This window comes from Urocampus carinirostris, chromosome 10 (genome assembly GCF_059441175.1).
Source record: "Urocampus carinirostris isolate Australia breed hairy pipefish chromosome 10, RoL_Ucar_1.0, whole genome shotgun sequence".
In the NCBI taxonomy this organism is placed as follows: domain Eukaryota; kingdom Metazoa; phylum Chordata; class Actinopteri; order Syngnathiformes; family Syngnathidae; genus Urocampus; species Urocampus carinirostris.
In genome coordinates this window covers 31,538,749-31,556,485 of record NC_142358.1, presented here as the reverse complement: position 1 = coordinate 31,556,485, position 17,737 = coordinate 31,538,749, and the positions used below count along the sequence as shown (strand labels likewise).

The following is a 17,737-nucleotide window of genomic DNA, read 5'->3' as shown; positions in this document are numbered from 1 at the left end:
TCAATTTAAAGTCCCAGTGTGCAATATTTGACCACTAGATGGCACTGTTGTCGAATGCAGATAACAACCAGTACCACATCAAGCAGTAAGACGCCAATCAAACATGGTGCTGACCCAAGGTATGGATTAGAAACTCGAGTAAGTATTTAATGAGTGTCTGTAAGTCAAATACAAAAAGGTTTATTAAAAAAACAGGGGATACTCTACAAAATTTTGGGGTGTAATGTTTGGGTTTATTACTTGCAAACTGTTTTCAAGACCAATTTATATCAAACCAAATTGCTGTATAAAAACATTCAACATAATAAAGGATTTTTAAGAAGTTCTTACCGGGGCAAATAGACTTCCACCTTCTGCTTTTTAACATTATTGGCCCATTCCTCCAGCAAAGGCGCCTTGATAATCGGCTCCAGAGAAGCCAACGGCACTTCTTGCCGGGGTAAGACGATCGTCATGGACATGTCGTCCCCTTCGTATGGCATCTCTAAGACCTGGTAGACGCCGCCGGCTTCCTGGGAGCCGTCACTGAACTCACCTGAGGGGAGAGGAGGTAAAATAATCTGCATGAAACAGTGATGTGCAGTCAGGGGGGGCATTGAAATATGACATTTTCATCAGTCATCACTCTGCGAGGAAGCTGTTGGTTTAGCCAATGAGAGTACGGATGGGCGTCTGAGCGCCTGCTAGTGGGCGTTGGAGAACGTCACCAGTTTCACAAACTATGATACCCTGCTCACTGCCTGAAGATAGCTGGGATGGGATCCAGCACCACCTGCGACCCTAGTGAGGATAAGCGCTGCGGAAAATGGATAAATGGATGGTCGGAAAACTCCAAAGCGAGCAAGCCTTTTACAAGCAGGAAAAGGTTTTGTCCACCACTTCCAGTCTAGATGCAAGATCTTAAGGCTGAGCCAAAGCCCGACTGGGTTGAGCTGAGCTTCTCTTTCACTGAGTTTTAAAAAATGATTATTATCCACCCTTCTCCATTCTTCTTCTAGTCTGTTCACATGAGCAGTCTTGTTTAACATAGACTTTGTCAAAAAAATGAGGTGTTGTATTGTCAAGTCTAATCGTTTTTATTTAATTGTGTATTTCTCTGTCTTCTATGTTACAAATAATCCTGATGTGCTTGACTTATATTACAACTCGTTTTCTGCTTTGTAACTATTTTTGAACCGAAGGATATGACGTCGTTTGTCATTACTACGCATGTGCGAACTTTCAAACGTAAACGTATGTGTGACGTCATCGATACTTTCTGCGCATGCGCACGTTTTTTTATAAAAGCCGGTTGCACCACGTGAACTGTGTGAGACGCTAAAACTTTTTTGAATTCGTCTACCACTGCGCAGTTAATAAATTCTAAAACTACATTTTGCCTCTCTTATTGATCACTTGGGGTTAACCTACGAAAATATTAACCCTAACATGTATATCCGCGCTGAGCAGGGACCTTTGCTATAACTACCCCAGTTTAAGTTTTATGAACCTTGATGCTGTTAGGCCTTATTTTATTTCCTGCTCTGTTAGTTTTTGTTTTAAGTGAAAGATAAATCATGTTGTGATGAAATTCTAATTTACTGTAAAAGTTTCAGGGATCTATATAAGTTCTTATAGATAGATAGATAGATAGATAGATAGATAGATAGATAGATAGATAGATACTTTAATCATCCCCGCAGGGAAATTCACACTTCCAGCAGCATCCCTGCGCTGGAGAACAAAACAATAATAAAGCAAAAATAATACAATACCCAATGTGACGTGTTAATACCCAATGTAGCGTGTTATATAGAGTATCTAGATAGTGCTACACAGAATACACACTGCAATAAAAATACGGTAATATGCAATGGGGGGTGTGGTTTAATGTGGGCCTTTACTCCGCCGGGTGGAGTTAAAGAGCCTCATGGCATGAGGAAGAAAAGATCTCCTCGGTCTATGTACCCTTATACGAGTTGCCGCTAACCCAATATTGTTTCCTGCACTGTTATTTATTGTTATAAGTGCAATATTATTAATTTTAGTTGTGTTGAAATTCCTATTTATTTGTTGTAAAGGGTTTCAGAGAGCATTCCGAGTTTTATTTGAATTTAGAACAAAAATGATGTGTTTCTTTTGGCATTATATAAACATTTATTACGCCAGCCTTTACGGCAAATAAACATCGGCTCCAAATATCGATTATCGGCCTCCTCTTTATACTATTAATCAGTACCGTCCCTGAAAATCCGTTATCGGTTGATCCCTAACCTCTAGGCCTAGGTGTCGAATGCACGGCCTGCCATTGCAATCAAATGACAAATTTGATTCATTTATTTGTAAATCGGACTGTGCCTCACCAGGCACCGACCGCACTGCACGTCACTGGCGGTATTTAAAGCTAAGCCACGCTAACAAACAGATACACGAACCCTCATGTTGCATCCTTCTTAACTCGGCTTGTGGGTTTCCCTCCAGAGGAACACAGATGAACACTTCTTTGGGCACGTTGAACGACACTATTGATTACGGCTTGTGAAGCCGCTTAAAGTCTGATTAAAAAGCATTCATGCAGCAAATGGAGGACTTAAACCATTTTGCCTTTGAAAAAAAGCTTCCGATTCGTGAAGTTGTCTGCAAAAAAATAAAAAAATAAAAATACAACGACCGTAAATTTCGAACTATAAGCTGCTACTTTTTTTCCCAAACTTTCAACCCCGCGGCTTATTCAGTGATGCGGCCAATTTATGTAATTTTTCTAACGGCCGCCAGCGGCGCTCGAGTACAAAAGGTCAGTATATGAAAAAGTTTCTCTCCGACACTGAGGAACACGACTTTGATGGCTTAGTTCTAAGGAGGAAGATGAGGACGGTTTACCGTGATTTTTACAAGTACGGTATGTTTTTTTTACCAGACCCGGTTACTGTGTTGCGAGCGTGTTGCTAGCGTGTTGCTACCATTAACTGCCCTGTCACAGGCACCGTTTGGGATGAAAGTTATATTATTATTAAAGCTTTGAAAACTCTCTCGGTGTACCGTCTTTCTTTGTAAATATGTGTAACCCATGTATAATATGTATTTGCAACTGTATATTTTTGTAATGTATGTATTTGTATTTATTTTAGACACTTATTCTGATATGTTTTGCACAGGCAAATGAAAACGGAGGGGCGGAACAAACGTGGGGTGACGGGAAGTGGGGTAAAGGTGAGACCTGTTTGTGGACGCGGCGGACAATAGTGGATATATATTTTTCCCACCCTTACCTTTGGAAATATACACTTTTTTCCTTGGATTACTTTCAATGGGACCCGGACTCTGCAGGTCTGCATCAAACCTTAAGTACCGGTATCATTTTCCGTTCATCTTGCCGGCTGTGATTTTAGGACTGTGTACTTTAATGAAGGACATTTAGTTTCAATTGCGGGACTTGAAGTCGGGTTTGGGTTAATTTTATGTTTGTGTTACATTTTTTAATGTGGGCGCATGCGGCTTATATACAGGTGCGGCTTGTGTAAGTACAAAATCGGTTTTCCTATTAAAATGTGGTGGGTGCAGCTTATAATCAGGTGTGCTCGATAGTCCGGAATTTACGGTAAACAGCTGCAGCAAACTCATTCTGCTTTTACTGGCTGATGATGTTTCTCATTGAAAATGGATATTGTGTATTAGTCAACCACTGGATGTTGCTGTACAGTGTACTGTAACCAGGGCCGTTGCTAGCCATTTTGGTGCCCTTAGCACAAATGCTTGATGGTACACTCCATACATAGTATGCAAACATCTCATTTCAGAGACATTTAACCTATTTCGCACACATACACTCGCCTTTGAGCCATGCATCACGTTGAGCTGCCTGAGAACGTTCACAAGTGCGCAATCTCACTGCACCAAAAATAACTTCAGAAGTGATGCAGTGACAGGTTGATGTAATTTCTTGTGCCAGCACATCAGATGACAAAATATTAAAGGGCCAGTGTGCACTATTTAGCATCTCAAGGTAGTAAAACATTTCATTCATGAAAAAATTATCGAAAGAAAAACAGAAAAAAAAAGTAAATGGTCTGCATTTATATAGAGCTTTTCAAGTCACTAAACACCTTCCAAAGTGCTTTCCAATGGACTTCACACTTACCCATTTACACACACACTCTCACGCAGCGATAGCGGAGTCAGCCATGCAAGGCACCTATCTGCGTATTAATATTGATTTATATGAAATATCATATAAATTTGAATTTTTTACTTGTAGGATTAGAAATTTACACTTTTTTTTTTACATCTCATGAAGCTTACTTACAGCGAAATTACATGATTGTCCAAAATCTTGCCGGTACGGGTGCCCCACAAAATACAAAATTGAGAAAAAAAATGGTGCTGTTCGGTCAATTAAAATGTACTTAGTTTGTGTTCTTCATTGTGGTTTTTAGCCCTCACAATTTTTTGATTTTCCTCTCTATATCTTTTTTTCTCTCTCATGCTTTTCCTTCTCTTTTCTCTCTTTTTTTAAACATTTAGTCTTTCTCTTTCAGTCTCTCTTTCACTCTCTTTCTCTTTCTCTTTCTTTTCTCTCATTTTCTTCTCTTTTTCTCTTTGTGTCTTTTTCTCTCTCTTAATTTTCTCTATATGTTCCCCTTTCCCTTTTTTCTCTCTCTCTCCCTTTCTCCCTCTTTTTCTCTCTCTCCCTTTTTGTATTTATCTCTCTCCCTCTCTTTATTTTTCTTTATCTCTCTCTTGCTATTTCTCCTTCTGTATCTTTCGCTTTCTCTATAGCTCTCTATCTATCAATCCTTCTCTTGCTCTCTTTCTCTTCCTCTCTTCCCCTCTCTCTCTCATTCTATGTCTCACTTTTACTCCCCTCTCTCTCTCTCTCTCTCTCTCTCTCTTTCTCTCTCTCTTTCTCTCTCTCTCTCTCCATCTCTCTTTCTTCCTTTATCTTTAATTTAATGGCACCCGAGCTAAAATGAGTTTGACACGCCAGATATAGAAAAATAAAAAGCTGGGTTGCATAGACTACCATAGTAGAAGTCTCCCTGCTGGTACATCATGAGCGTCTGGACTTCAGAACCATCATCTCTGCTGAAAGAGAAAGTCCTTGTGTTTTCTGGCCTGAACTGGCTTTTCCAGGAGCCTCTGAAGTAGATGGCATTGACCATTGCCAGACGAACAACACTGCTGAAGTCCTCGGTAGAAAGAAGATCACAGATCTTACCTGCAAGCAATTTGGTTACAGAGCACGGTTAGGTGAGGTGAAATGAGTATAACTGTGACATCTTCTTACTTACCTTCAGTATGATTCTCCACCCATTTGTTGATATGCTCGGCGACAGCTGCTGATTGACTGAAGTCAACGGTTTGGATACCGGCTTTAAAAAAACTCTTGATCAGAAGCAGGAACTCAGGGTTGACAGGGATACCCTCCTGAAGGAAGAGACTGTTGGCCAAGCGGACGGTATACTGGGTGTTGTCCTCAGATAATGACGCCGTCAGGTTCTGGAGCAAGGAGAAGTCTGCACCTAGGGGAATACAAGTTTGCTCATCAACAAATGTTATGGGATGCATAAGGAAAACTGCTATTATTATTATACTAGGAAAGAACTTAAGCCAGTCTCAGAGCACTACCTTGTAGATGGTTTTGCCGATTCCTCAAGCCAAGTCAAGTTATTGTTATTTATATAGCCCTTAATCACAAAGAGTCTCAAAGGGCTGCACAGACCACAGATTATTGTAATTCTCCTGCCAATCTTGTCGTGATTGCCTAAATGAAGTCACGTGGGGCAATCGTTTGGCGCGCTGGAGCGCACTTCCTGATTGGCTGACGTTCTCCACTTAAGCGGTCTGCGTCCAGAGATGGACGTCCGGGTATACTCTTTGTATCCCTGAGTGTTTCTCCAGACTACAAGGTACCCACGACTCCTCTTACCTGATTCATGCCTGCCTTCCATTTTTGACCTGTTTCCGTTCCACGTTTTGCGACCTACTATCCCATCCCGGCCATCGACTTACCCGCTCAGTTGTACCTACCGTCCACTCGTCACGGAGCTGCCATTCCGCCCGAAGAGGCTGACGACCGACAAGCGCCGACGTCCCAAGCCAGCCCCAACAACTCTTCCAAATAAAAGCACTTTTGAAACTAATGCTATTGGATCCGAGTGTCCGTTCTGGTTCATGACAATTCTATTATCTCCATCACGTGTTTATCTTAGCCTAGATGGTAGGGCGCCCGCTTTGAGACTGGGAGGTCGCTGGTTCGAGCCTCGGCCGAGTCATACCTAAGACTTAAAACATTGGTACTCATTGCCTCCCTGCTTAGCGCTCAGCATTAAGGGGTGGAATGGGGGGTTTGCTCACCTAATGACTAAAATGGCTGCGCCCTGTTTGGCTGCGGCTGCATCGGCTCGCTACAGTTTAACTGTACGGGTCAGGTGCATCGACATTTCGTTCTGTGTGCATTGTTACAAAGAATGACAATACAAGTAAATTATTATTATTATTATTATTATCTTGTTCATCTTGGAGTGCCATGTCCAATCTCATTGCAAACAATGTTCACTTCATTCTTATCAATAACAATAAAGATATTTCTATTAGAGGATCTGTGTAATGTGTCATCTGGTGTTTTTAACTCTGTAGTCTTTAAATCGGACCCTGTTGTATCATGAACACTACTCAGGGTTCACCAGTTAATTACTGAGGTATAAACATTTGCACCTATCTGTTCTGCTGATGAATACAACTACCGTACAGAAAATTCTGCTACACCATTGACTATGCATTGTAATATTATAACGTTCTCATAAAACTTTAAAAAATGTTTCCTGCAAACATTTCATTCTCATCACCAAAGGCCTCCAAAAATAAGTTTTTTCTAGGTCTTACAGGGTTGGTGAACAACTTTTGCAACTTTGTCTCTCGTTATCAAAACTAACATATTTATTTGTGTATAACCCATAGTTTTTTTTGTACCCCAAAAATAACTCTTAAAATAAAACGAGATGTGGTCCCTCTCCAACACAATTGAGAAAGTGCCGATTGAGACATCAAGCAGGGCCATATCGCCATCTACTGTTAAGGAGCTTAATTGACCCTCTGGTTAGGTTATACACAATTTTTATAGTAGTACGTTAACACATTTAAGCAATCATTGATCAGTCAAAGGTTAACGCTAGTCACATTTCCACAACATTCGACAAAACAAGATTCGAACCTAGATTGCAGCGGTGTCACAGTTGCCATGGCGCCCAATTGGCCCAGCCCGTGTGGCGTCAACTACGGCTTGTTGACGGATTGGCTTTCTGTCTATTTTAAGCTCAGCGCTCTCACACTTCCTTGGTTAGCCCGTCAACGAACTTCTGTCCCGCGAGACGTGGGTTTCGACTCGGTCCTGTTCCTGTTGGTATTTCCTCTCCGGTACTGTTCCCGTTATTTTGTCCTGTTTAATTTCGGTTTCCAGTTTTGTTTCCGTCTATTTTTGTCCTGTCTATTATTTTCTCCAGTTTTCATTCCTGTCTAGTTTGTCCTGTTTATCTTCGATATTCTGATTCATTATCTATCTTGTCTGTCCGTCCTGTCCGGTATCGACCCCATCTGTCCGAAATCAACTCGGGCAATTGGAATCGATCTCGTCGGTATCTGGCTGATCTAATGCCTTTTCCTATGTAAGCTATAGGTCTAGTGGTTAGGAATCAGTGCTCTTCCTCCCAGGAGCAGGTTTCAAAGCTTGCTGCGATAGATATCGATACAAAGATTGTGACCTACATTGATCAATACAGTTAAGACAAAAAAGTTAATTTTAAACCTGTTTTTTAGTAAAAATTAGGGGTGTGTCATGATTACTGATTTAGATCATCTGTGCCCGCTCATTTGGCGCCAGCTGCTGCGGGCTACCTGATTGGTTCCCTGTCCTTTTTTAAGCCTCGTCCTGTCACTCTCTGGTTGTCAATCCGTCAGCAAACCTCTGTTGTTACAAGGCAAGCATTTTGACCCTGACTCCCGCCTGTCCCGTTTTTGCACCCGTTTTTCGTGATCTCTCCGTTTGTCTCTGGCTCCAACCTGTTTTTAATTCTGACCTTGCTCTCCCGTTTTTTGATCCCGACCACGTTTTTGCTCTCCTGTTCCGGCTATCGACCTTTTTTTCCGTCCTTGACACCGCCATCTCCCGCTACGGAAGATCTACATCGGTATTCGGATCACAATCCAATTGCATTAGCGGCTTGCTTCCTGCTGCCCTTCCCGTTTCTTACAATAAACTTGTGGTTAACGCTACGTATTTGGGTCCTGATTCTATACTGGCCGTGACAGGGTGCGCATTAATCACATATGAATACAGTATCTAACTATTTTATACATGTTTGTCACCTGGCAGCAGGTTGTCAAATCCCACGACCTGTCGGATCTCCTCTAGCGATGCCCCCCTGGCTCCCAGCTCAACCATTCCCAGGGCCAGTGCTACGCTCAAGGGGGAGAAAATGATGTTATCTTGACCCCCTGTCGCCTGCAGCTGATGGTACAGTCTGACGGAGAAGTCTGATGTCGTGTCCTCTGGAATGTCCGCCGCCCGGCAACTGTAGCCCAGCAACAGGATGGAGAGGAGGAGGAAGAGAGGGGACGGAGTGTCCGGGATCCTCATTGCTGAGATGACGGCTGAACAAGGAAAAAGAGATGACGTTAGGAATAAGGACTAAGAAGAGACGAGGAAAAGGGAAAACAGAAAGGTCAAATGATGAATAATCAAACACAAATGGGATGGAAAGATAATGGGATAGGGGTGTCAAAGATGTGGGGAAGTAAAAATAAGAAATTCTTTTTTCCGGACTATCGGGCGCACCTAAAACTCCCTAAATTAGACAAAAAACAGTGAAAGTGCCGTATAATTTGGTGCGCTTTATATACAGTGCCTTGTTAAAGGTTTAAAGGCTTAGAGTTATAGATAAACAACTCATAATATTTTCTAAAAATCAACAATGATGTGAGATACAATTGTGAAAAGAAAACAAATAATTCAAAATTTTCGGTGTGTCACTCTAACTTTTGCACATCTTAAAAGATAAATATTCGCCCACTCTTCCTTACAAAACAAATCAAGCTGTCATGTCCAGCATGGTCGCCATGGCGACCGTCTGGCCCCGCCCCCTTGGCACCGGCTGTAGCAGATTTTCTAATTTGCGTGTGTGCTTCTTAAGGGCGGGTTTGGGGGATTGCCGGTTGCTGGTTCATTGCATTGCATTACTTTGCATTATTCTGTTCTGTTTGACTTGAGGAAATCTGTACTTGCCCGTTCTGAGTAATAGCCAGTTTGGTGAGTATTCCTAGTCTGAGTTCCTGTTTGCCTGTAAGCCTGTTTTTGTGTTTGTCCCTGAGTGTTGGACGACTTTTATTTCCTTAATAAAAGTAACTGATCGTTAACGCGAATGAGTTCACCCTTCCTGCCTCCTGCCTCCGATCTGGTCCGGTCCCGTGATGCAAGTTCCTTGAGGTTTGATGGTGATCATTTGTGCACAGCATTTTTTAAATCTTTTCACTAATCTGGAGCGAGCTTTGAACTTTGCCTTGGCCATTCCAATACATCTATATTGTTAGTCTTAAACCATTGAATTGCTGATTTTGCTTTATGTTTAGGGCCGTTGACCTGTTGGATGGTGAACCTGCGTAAAATTTCCAGATCTCTTGCAGATTTACCTGCCCGGATTGTCCTGTATTTGGCTCCACCCATCCTCCCATCAATTCTGATAATCTTACCAGTCGCTACTAATGAAAAGCAACCACCGAACGTGATGCCCCCACCACCATGTTTGACAGTGAGGATGTTTTTTTTCAGGGGATGTGAAGTGTTGCTCTTATTAAAAAATGTAAAGCTCTGCATTCAGGCCAAAAAGTTCAATTTTGGTCTTATCTGACCAAATGCTCCACATGAGCCTTCCTGCAAACACCAAACAGGCTTTTTATGATATTCTTTCAGAGAGGGCTTTCTTCTTGCCACTCTTCCATATAGATCAGATTTATGCAGAGTACGAATAATAGTGGTCCTAAGCACAGATTGTCCCACCCCAGCTGTGTATGTCTGCAGGGCATCTAATGCGATTACAAGACTCTTGGTTCCCTGATTAGTTTTCTCCTTGTTTGGGCTAAAAGTTTAAAGGGACAGTACACGTTTTAGTAAATTTGTAGTGGTTTTAAGCTCTCTCTCTTGTGATACTTTTGCCATTTTTGCTTAGAACTTATCCACAACTTTATTCTGGAACTGCCTGGTGTGTTGTTTGGTCTTTGTAATGGTGTCTGTTCTCCAGTGTCTAGTTTCACAGGCCCCTGAGCCCATTACAGAGCACATCCATTTAAACCAAAACGTAACGACACACCGGGTCACTCTGTTTGTCATTGTTAGTCATTTAGGTTGACAGGTTCGAGAGCGTTCTCCATCCGGGCACCGGTGCTGTGGAATGCTCTTCCCCCTGAAATCCGATCTGCAAACTCAGCAAAAACGTTTAAATCTAAGCTTAAAACACACTTCTACTATATAGCATATAACTAACCTATATTTTTTTGTGGACAATATCTCTGTATTATTTGTAATTGCAACATCCTTTGCTGTCTGGTAATGCTGAAAGGGGGATACCACATGCGCGGTCCCTTCTTAAGGTTTCTTCATTTTCCTCATGTTGAGGTTTTTGAGTTTTTCCTTGCCCTCATGTTGGTTCCAGATCAGGGGATGGTGTAATAATAGTCTGAAATAATAGTCTGTGCAATAACCTGTGCAGCCCTTTGAGACTCTTTGTGATTAAGGGCCATACAAATAAAAATGACTTGACTTGACATTGGATCATTCAGAAGTCATCAGGGAACTTCTGGAGCTAGTTGGCTGACAGAAGAGGGGGCTAATAGTTTTGAAAGACCTACTTTTCAGTTTTTTTGTCAGGAAACGGACCAGGAAGCAGGAAGTCGGAACTCATTTGCGTAGCCGATCTTTCACATTAATTGAGAAATAAAAGTTGTCCAACACACAAACGGACCAAAGACAAAACAAAACAGGTTCAAAGGTAATCAAAATTACAAACTAGGCATTTACATGGATCAAACAGGCATGAACAGGTCTTCAACATCGTAAAGCAATGGTTTGGCAACGGGCAGTCCCAAAAGGAGCGTTTAAGTACTCCACAAGCAATCAGTTCAATGCGTCTCAGCCGGTGTCAAGGGGCGGGGCCAGCTGGGTGCCATGAAAACCGTGCAGGACATGACATTTTTTGCTGTAAATTAAATACAAAACGATCAAATAGTTTAGTCACACTTCGGGATCGTGTCTCAGATGTTGTGGATTCTTAGAAAATATTTTCAGTTTGTTAGCTTTAGGTTTGAAGCCCGAAATGTGGCCATATAACAAAAAGTTTTTTCGTTGACAATTACTTTTGCTAGGCACTGTATATACTGTAAGTACACAAAGAGCCCAACAGTTATACACAAATAAAAACAGCAGCTCTTAATATAGTCTTAATATCATTGGCCTTGTTTTCCACAATTTTTTGGGGGTGCGCCTTATAATCCAGTGCGCATTACAGTGCAGGAAGACGGAAATTACAATGTTGTGAAACACGCGTGAAAGGACATATGTTGCGCATAAGGATGAAGGCCAGGAAGAGGATGGATGAGAGGATAGAGCAAGGAAGAAAGAGAGTCAGCAAAAGAGGTTACACAAGGCTTTTTATGGCCAATTTGGCAGTTAATCTCCCAGCATGTGTAGGACAACGACCGCCAATTTGTTATAAATAGCTGTAAAGTAGACCAAATTAAGGCAGGAATAAAACGCAATCGCTTTAATAGAACAGATGCATTTTATCTGCAAAGACTTTGTGAGTCTTCTGAAAATTTACTGCAGTAAAAAATAAATTAGAAAAGCTCCTTGAGTCATTAGCGGGAATTAGCCACATCGTTTTAAATCAGAAGGGCTTAATATACATTCAATTTAAAAAGAGAGGGAGGGGAATACACTTATAATAACTTGTGATGCTTTTTCATTTGATTGAAAGATCGCGTTATGCCAAATCACTCATTGGGTTGAAAAGGAAGGAGATTTTTTTCTTCTGTGGGTTAAAATACGGTCAAAATGTGAATGGAGATGAATAGTTCCTCTGGGTTTTCACAGGAAAACAGAATATTCCAGGCTCAGGGAAGTCAGAATGATTCATAATTGCACAGTCAAAATGGCTGCCGATTACTTTTATACTAAGAAGGCAGCCCCAAAGACCAGAAACTAAAATAAAGGTAAAGTAAGAAAGTATGCTGAAGTGAAAATACCCTGTGACAAGCAATCTTTGTCCAAGAACTGAAATGGCAAGCCGATTGTCTAGCTTCAAAATGAAATACAGCGGAGATATTGGAGAAGATGAATAATTACAATCAAATAAATAATAATAATAATAATAATTTCCTTGTATTGTCATTCTGTGTAACAATGTACACAGAACGAAATGTCGATTGCACCTGACCCGTTGTAGCGAGCCGATGCAGCCGCAGCCAACAGAGGGCGCCGCCGACCACTTTTTTTTAAGTCTTAGGAATGACTCGGCCGGGGCGCGAACCCGAACCTCCCAGTCTCAAAGCGGGCGCCTTACCATCTAGGTTAAATGAATAAATCATTAAGTCTGTTAATTATGGCTTAATGAATGAAGAAATTTTAAACAACTAAAATAGTATGAAAGTTTAGAATGAAAACAAATCATGCCTTTGTTTATGCAGTGACACATTTTTCGATATTACAACAGGGTTAAACCAATCAAATTATAATTTTGAAGTGGAATTCAACCTGAAGGAATGACTCACAATAATATGTTGTTTGAATCCTGTCTGGTCTAAACAGGGCATTTGGATTCGTAAAATATTTTATCAATGTCACGGTTGCAATGGCGCCCAATTGGCCCCGCCCGTGTGGCGCCAGCTGCGGCTCATTGACAGATTGGCTTTCCGTCTATTTAAGCTCAGTGCTCTCACACTTCCTTTGTCAGTCCGTCAAGGAACGTCTGCCCTGCAAGACATGGGTTTTGACTCGGTCCAGTTTCCTGTTGGTATTTCCTGTCCGGTATTGTTCCTGTTTATTTTGTCCTGTTTAATATCGGTTTCCAGTTTCGTTCCCGTCTAGTTTGTCCTGTTTAACTTCGATATCCTGTTTTGATATCAATCCTGTCTGTCCCGACCTATCCGGTATCGACCCCATCCGTCCGATATCTGCTTGGGAAATTGGTATCGATCTCGTCGGCCTCTGGTTTCATATCATTCCACGCCAGACTGCTGCCTAACGTGCATGATTCCCCATTTCCCGTAAAATAAAAGGCTTGTGTGAGAAACGTCACGCATTTGGGTCCTGATCCTGTTCTGGTTCATGACAATCAAAGAGCAATATACACCTGTTGTTTATCATTCTCTAAAGGCGCCCATTTTGTAACTTTTCAAAATCAGTGGTTTGAGAGCTACGGGACACCAAATGTTGACTTTCATCGGAAAAAAGAGTGGATCACAAGTTCAGGTTAATTTAGTCATTATGAAAAACCAACAAGGATTCTAGATCCATAATGGTCAAGTATGGAAAATATTTTAGTTTCAAAAATTCATATTATGTCATGATGAATTATTTGGATTACCGGTGCCTGCTCGTTTGGCGCCAGCCGCTGCGGGTTATCTGGTTCCTTGTCCTTTTTAAGCCCAGTCCTTTCACTCGGCTGTTGTCAGTCCATCAGCGAAACCCTGTTTCTACAAGGCCAGCATTCTGACTCTGACTCTCGTCGATCCCGCTTTTTGCACCCGCTTTTCCATCCGTACCTGATCTTCCCGTTTGTCTCCGGCTTTGACTTGTTTTCGACCCCGACCACGTTTGCTCTCCCGTCCCGGCTTACGACCCGTTTTGGATCCCAACCACGTTTTTGCTCTCCTGTCCCAGCCATCGACCTGTTTTTTCCGTCCTTGACACCGCCATCTCCCACTCCGGAAGATACACTTCTGATTTCGGATCACGATCAGATTGAGTCAGTGGCTTGCTTCCCGCGTCCAGCGAGCACCGTATCGCTGGCGCTGCCCTACCTCTTTCTATTAACAAACTTGTGGTTGAAGCTATGCATTTGGGTCCTGATTCCGTTCTAGTCGTGACATATTATCAGGATTATTTCTTAACATGAGCATTGTGACACTGAGGCACAGTTAGGCCGGGATAGGAAAAAAAACATTGCAAACATGTGCCTACAAAGTTGTGAGCTGTCCAATTGACACGCTGGAATCTGCTAGCTGCTACTGTACGTGCAGGTGACAAACAATGCATCACAATGTCCACAACGACAATAGGTGGCATGTGTACCATGAAACCAATTTCCAGTTTTTTGTTGACTCTACTTTTCCTCTTTAGCCCTGGCAACAGTCAGAAAATAGTTTTCCCTCTGCCACGTGACAATTTTCGGACTGAATACATTTTCAAATTAAATCAGCATTAGAATGTACACACCTGACTAATATATTGTCACTGTTTATTCATTTACTTATTTGTTCTTATGTTTTTTAGGACCATTGGAATGTTGGCCCTTATCTACTCAAGAGTGTCATCTCTGACCTAAATTGTACCTGCTTTTGGTAGCATTTTAAATTAAAAAGTACTCAGAATAAGTAATTGCTTCCATCCATCCATTTTCTGCGCCGCTTATCCTCACTTGGTTCGCAGAGAATTGCTTCTGTTATTGGAAACAAATTAGTAAGAGAGAGCAATGTGCAAAACACAACTATTACCAATCTGCAGACGATGGTTGTTCTGAGATTTGCCCCCAGAATAACTCCAATGTGAAACTCTGCTATACAACATGTACTTTACATCCTAAACTCTCAGTGCCAAACAAAAAAATGGACCAACCTCAACTGATGTTTCAACTTTGATCCAGGGAGACTTTATCACACTAAGCACTTTGAGACCCTATGTGATTAAGGGCTATACAAATAAAAATGACTTGACTTGACTTGACATGGCTAGGTAAGACTGACTCATGATGTTAAAGCCAACTGTACTCTCTGAGGCATACCCTTAACAACATAATCTCACACTTTCTCAACACTTACCTTATATAAAACAATAACTCTCCCTAAACCTTAGCCCATAGAAATGTGAGTTCCCCAACCAATACAGACAAAACTCTTGACATCTTTGCAGGGGCTGATCAGAACAGACCCAGAAGAATTTTGGACATGGCTAGAAAGGAGAACCCAAAATAACATGGACAAAACTTAAAAGTTGTTCATTTGACAACACTTGCCAATTATTAGTTGACAGCATTGATCTTTTTACTTTAGCAGGCCCAGCATGCTACCGCTTCGCCACTTTGCCTAACTATATACCTTTATGCCCTAAACTCAAACAGTCCTGATGTTTCAACTTATCCATGGAGATTTCATCACACCAAGCACATGGCTAGCAAAGACTAACTCATCAAGTTGTTGATGTTAATGAAATGAAATGAAAGCTGTGTATTCTTTGAGTGAGGCATTCCCTAAACCCCAGAATTTCTCAATTTATCAACACTTACTCCCTCTAAACCCTCCCTAAAAAGGGAGTTCCCAAACCAATCCTGAGAAGAGAACTCTTGACAACTTTTCAGGTGCTAATCAAAGCAAGTCTAGACACATTTTGGATATAGCTAGAAAGGACAGCACGTGAAGCAAGTCATATATGCTTTGAATCTCACTTTACCAACACCCAGAACCCCCCCTAAAAATGTAGTTCCATAATCAATATGGACACCTTTGCAGGTGCTGATCAAAGCAGGCTCAGACACATTTTGAACATGGCTAGAAAGGACCGCATTAAGTTAACAATGCCAAATTTTGAAAGCCATTCATCCGATGCTATGTGACAGATAGCAGAGGACGGTGATGATCTATCAACCTCCGGGTAATGAGCCCAGCACACTTCCGCTGTGCCACTCTACTTGACAAAATCTCTTTCATGCCCTAAACTCATGCAGTCTATTAAAAGTGGACCAACCTGATGTTTCAACTGCTATCCAGACTTTGTAACACCAAACACATGGCTAGCAAAGACTGACTTATCAGGTTGTTGATGTTACATCCAGTCGTGTATTCTTTGAGTCAGGCATTCCCTAATCCTCAGAATTATTCACTTTACCAACACTTACCTCCCCTGAAACTAGATGCCTTAACCCTAACTAAAAAGTGACTTCCCCAACCAAACTTGCCATGCAAACTTGTGGCTTCAGGTGCTTATCACTTGGGATATAGCAGCGGTTGGTTTTGATCCATCAGCCTCTTGGTTACGGGTCCTGCACGCTTCCGCTGAACCTCTCTGCTTGCATTTACCTATTGTGCCCTAAACTCACAAAGTCCATTGAAAATGGACCAACGTTGCTGTTTCACTCGTGATCCAGGAATACTTTACTACACAAAGCACATGGCTAGGTCAGACACCAGGTTGTTGATGTTGAAACCAGTCGTGCATTTCCTAAGTCAGGCATAACCAGAATTTCTCACTTTACCAATTTACCTCCGTTTAATCCAAAACCCCTAAGACTATAATGTCTAAGAAAAGTGAGTTCCCCAATGAATACTAAAAGTCAACTCTTGACATATTTGCAGGTGCTGATTGAAGCAGGCTCAGACACATTTCGGGCATGGCTAGAAAGGACAGCACTAAATTAACAATGCCAAAAAATGGTATTCATCGATCTGATGTGATATTCCACGTATCAGATTATCTCAATCCATAGACCTCTAGGTTATAGCCCTAGCACGCCTCTGCTGTGCCACTCTGCTTAACAGCATGAGTGTTATGCCAAACTCACACAGTCCATTAAAAATGGATCAACATGATGTTTCACTTATGATGTAGGGAGACTTTTTTACACCGAGCACATGGCTAGGTAAGACTGGCTCATCAGCTTGTTGATGTTGAAACCAGTCATGTATTCAATGGGTCAAGCTTAACCAGAATTTCAACAACACTTACCTTCCCTAAATCCAAAACCCTTAATCCCAGGAGAGGAAAAGCACAGAGTAACATTAGGAATGCTTTATATCTGGTAATGCCCTCAATAAGCAGGTAGGCGCCTAGAATGGCTGATTCCCTATTGGTGTGCGAGTGTGTGTGTGTGTGAATGGGTAAGTGTGAAGCACATTGTAAAGCGTTTTGGGAGGTCTTCATTGACTTATAAAACGCGATATAAAGCTGTTTATGCGGCAAACCATGTAGAGCGTTGATTAATGCTTTTAATTATTCCAGGGAAAAGTCAAGCCTAGTCTCGTGGACTGTAATACTAAAAATCTCTGATGATAAATAGTCACCGAACAAGGGGACTTTTCATTTTAGACCATATGAGATTTATAAAAACTGTAGGTTTTAAGTGTCCACTAGCACATTATGACCTTTTTGGTAGTGGAACACCATTAACTAATTTAATGTCAGAAGTTTCTCTCAAATGGGAATAGCCAGAGCCAGACAATTTTGACCCATTTTTGAAGGCCTACAAAAAAATGAGTTCAGTTGCCATATAGACATAAGACTTATCAAAAGGAAGCTTGAACCAAAATCTTTCATTAGAAAGAATGTTTCTGGTTTCTAACCATTATCTTTAGAACAACAGTTGAACATTGCTAAGCTTCTTAAAACGACTCCTTTACAAGAACATTTCAAATAAAAACAGCTTTTTGTGAAAGGATGCATTTCAAGCAAAACTTTCACGTTGGTGGTTTTTTTTTTTTTTTTGCATTTGTGAAACCTCCATAT

At 41.4% G+C, this 17,737-nt stretch overlaps 1 protein-coding gene across 1 annotated transcript in view; it reads right to left on the bottom strand.

The window, feature by feature from the left end:
- The window catches only part of serpini1 (serpin peptidase inhibitor, clade I (neuroserpin), member 1), a 38,451-nt gene that overhangs the window by 7,828 nt on the left and 12,886 nt on the right, over nt 1-17,737 (bottom strand). Inside the window, exons 2-5 of the mRNA XM_088345785.1 lie at nt 8,341-8,625; nt 5,268-5,498; nt 5,000-5,194; nt 331-535 (exon numbers count right to left, since the gene is read on the bottom strand). Of these exons, the coding sequence (XP_088201911.1) occupies nt 331-535; nt 5,000-5,194; nt 5,268-5,498; nt 8,341-8,611 (902 nt within the window). The 5' untranslated portion in view covers nt 8,612-8,625. The remainder of the gene's footprint in view (nt 1-330; nt 536-4,999; nt 5,195-5,267; nt 5,499-8,340; nt 8,626-17,737) is intronic.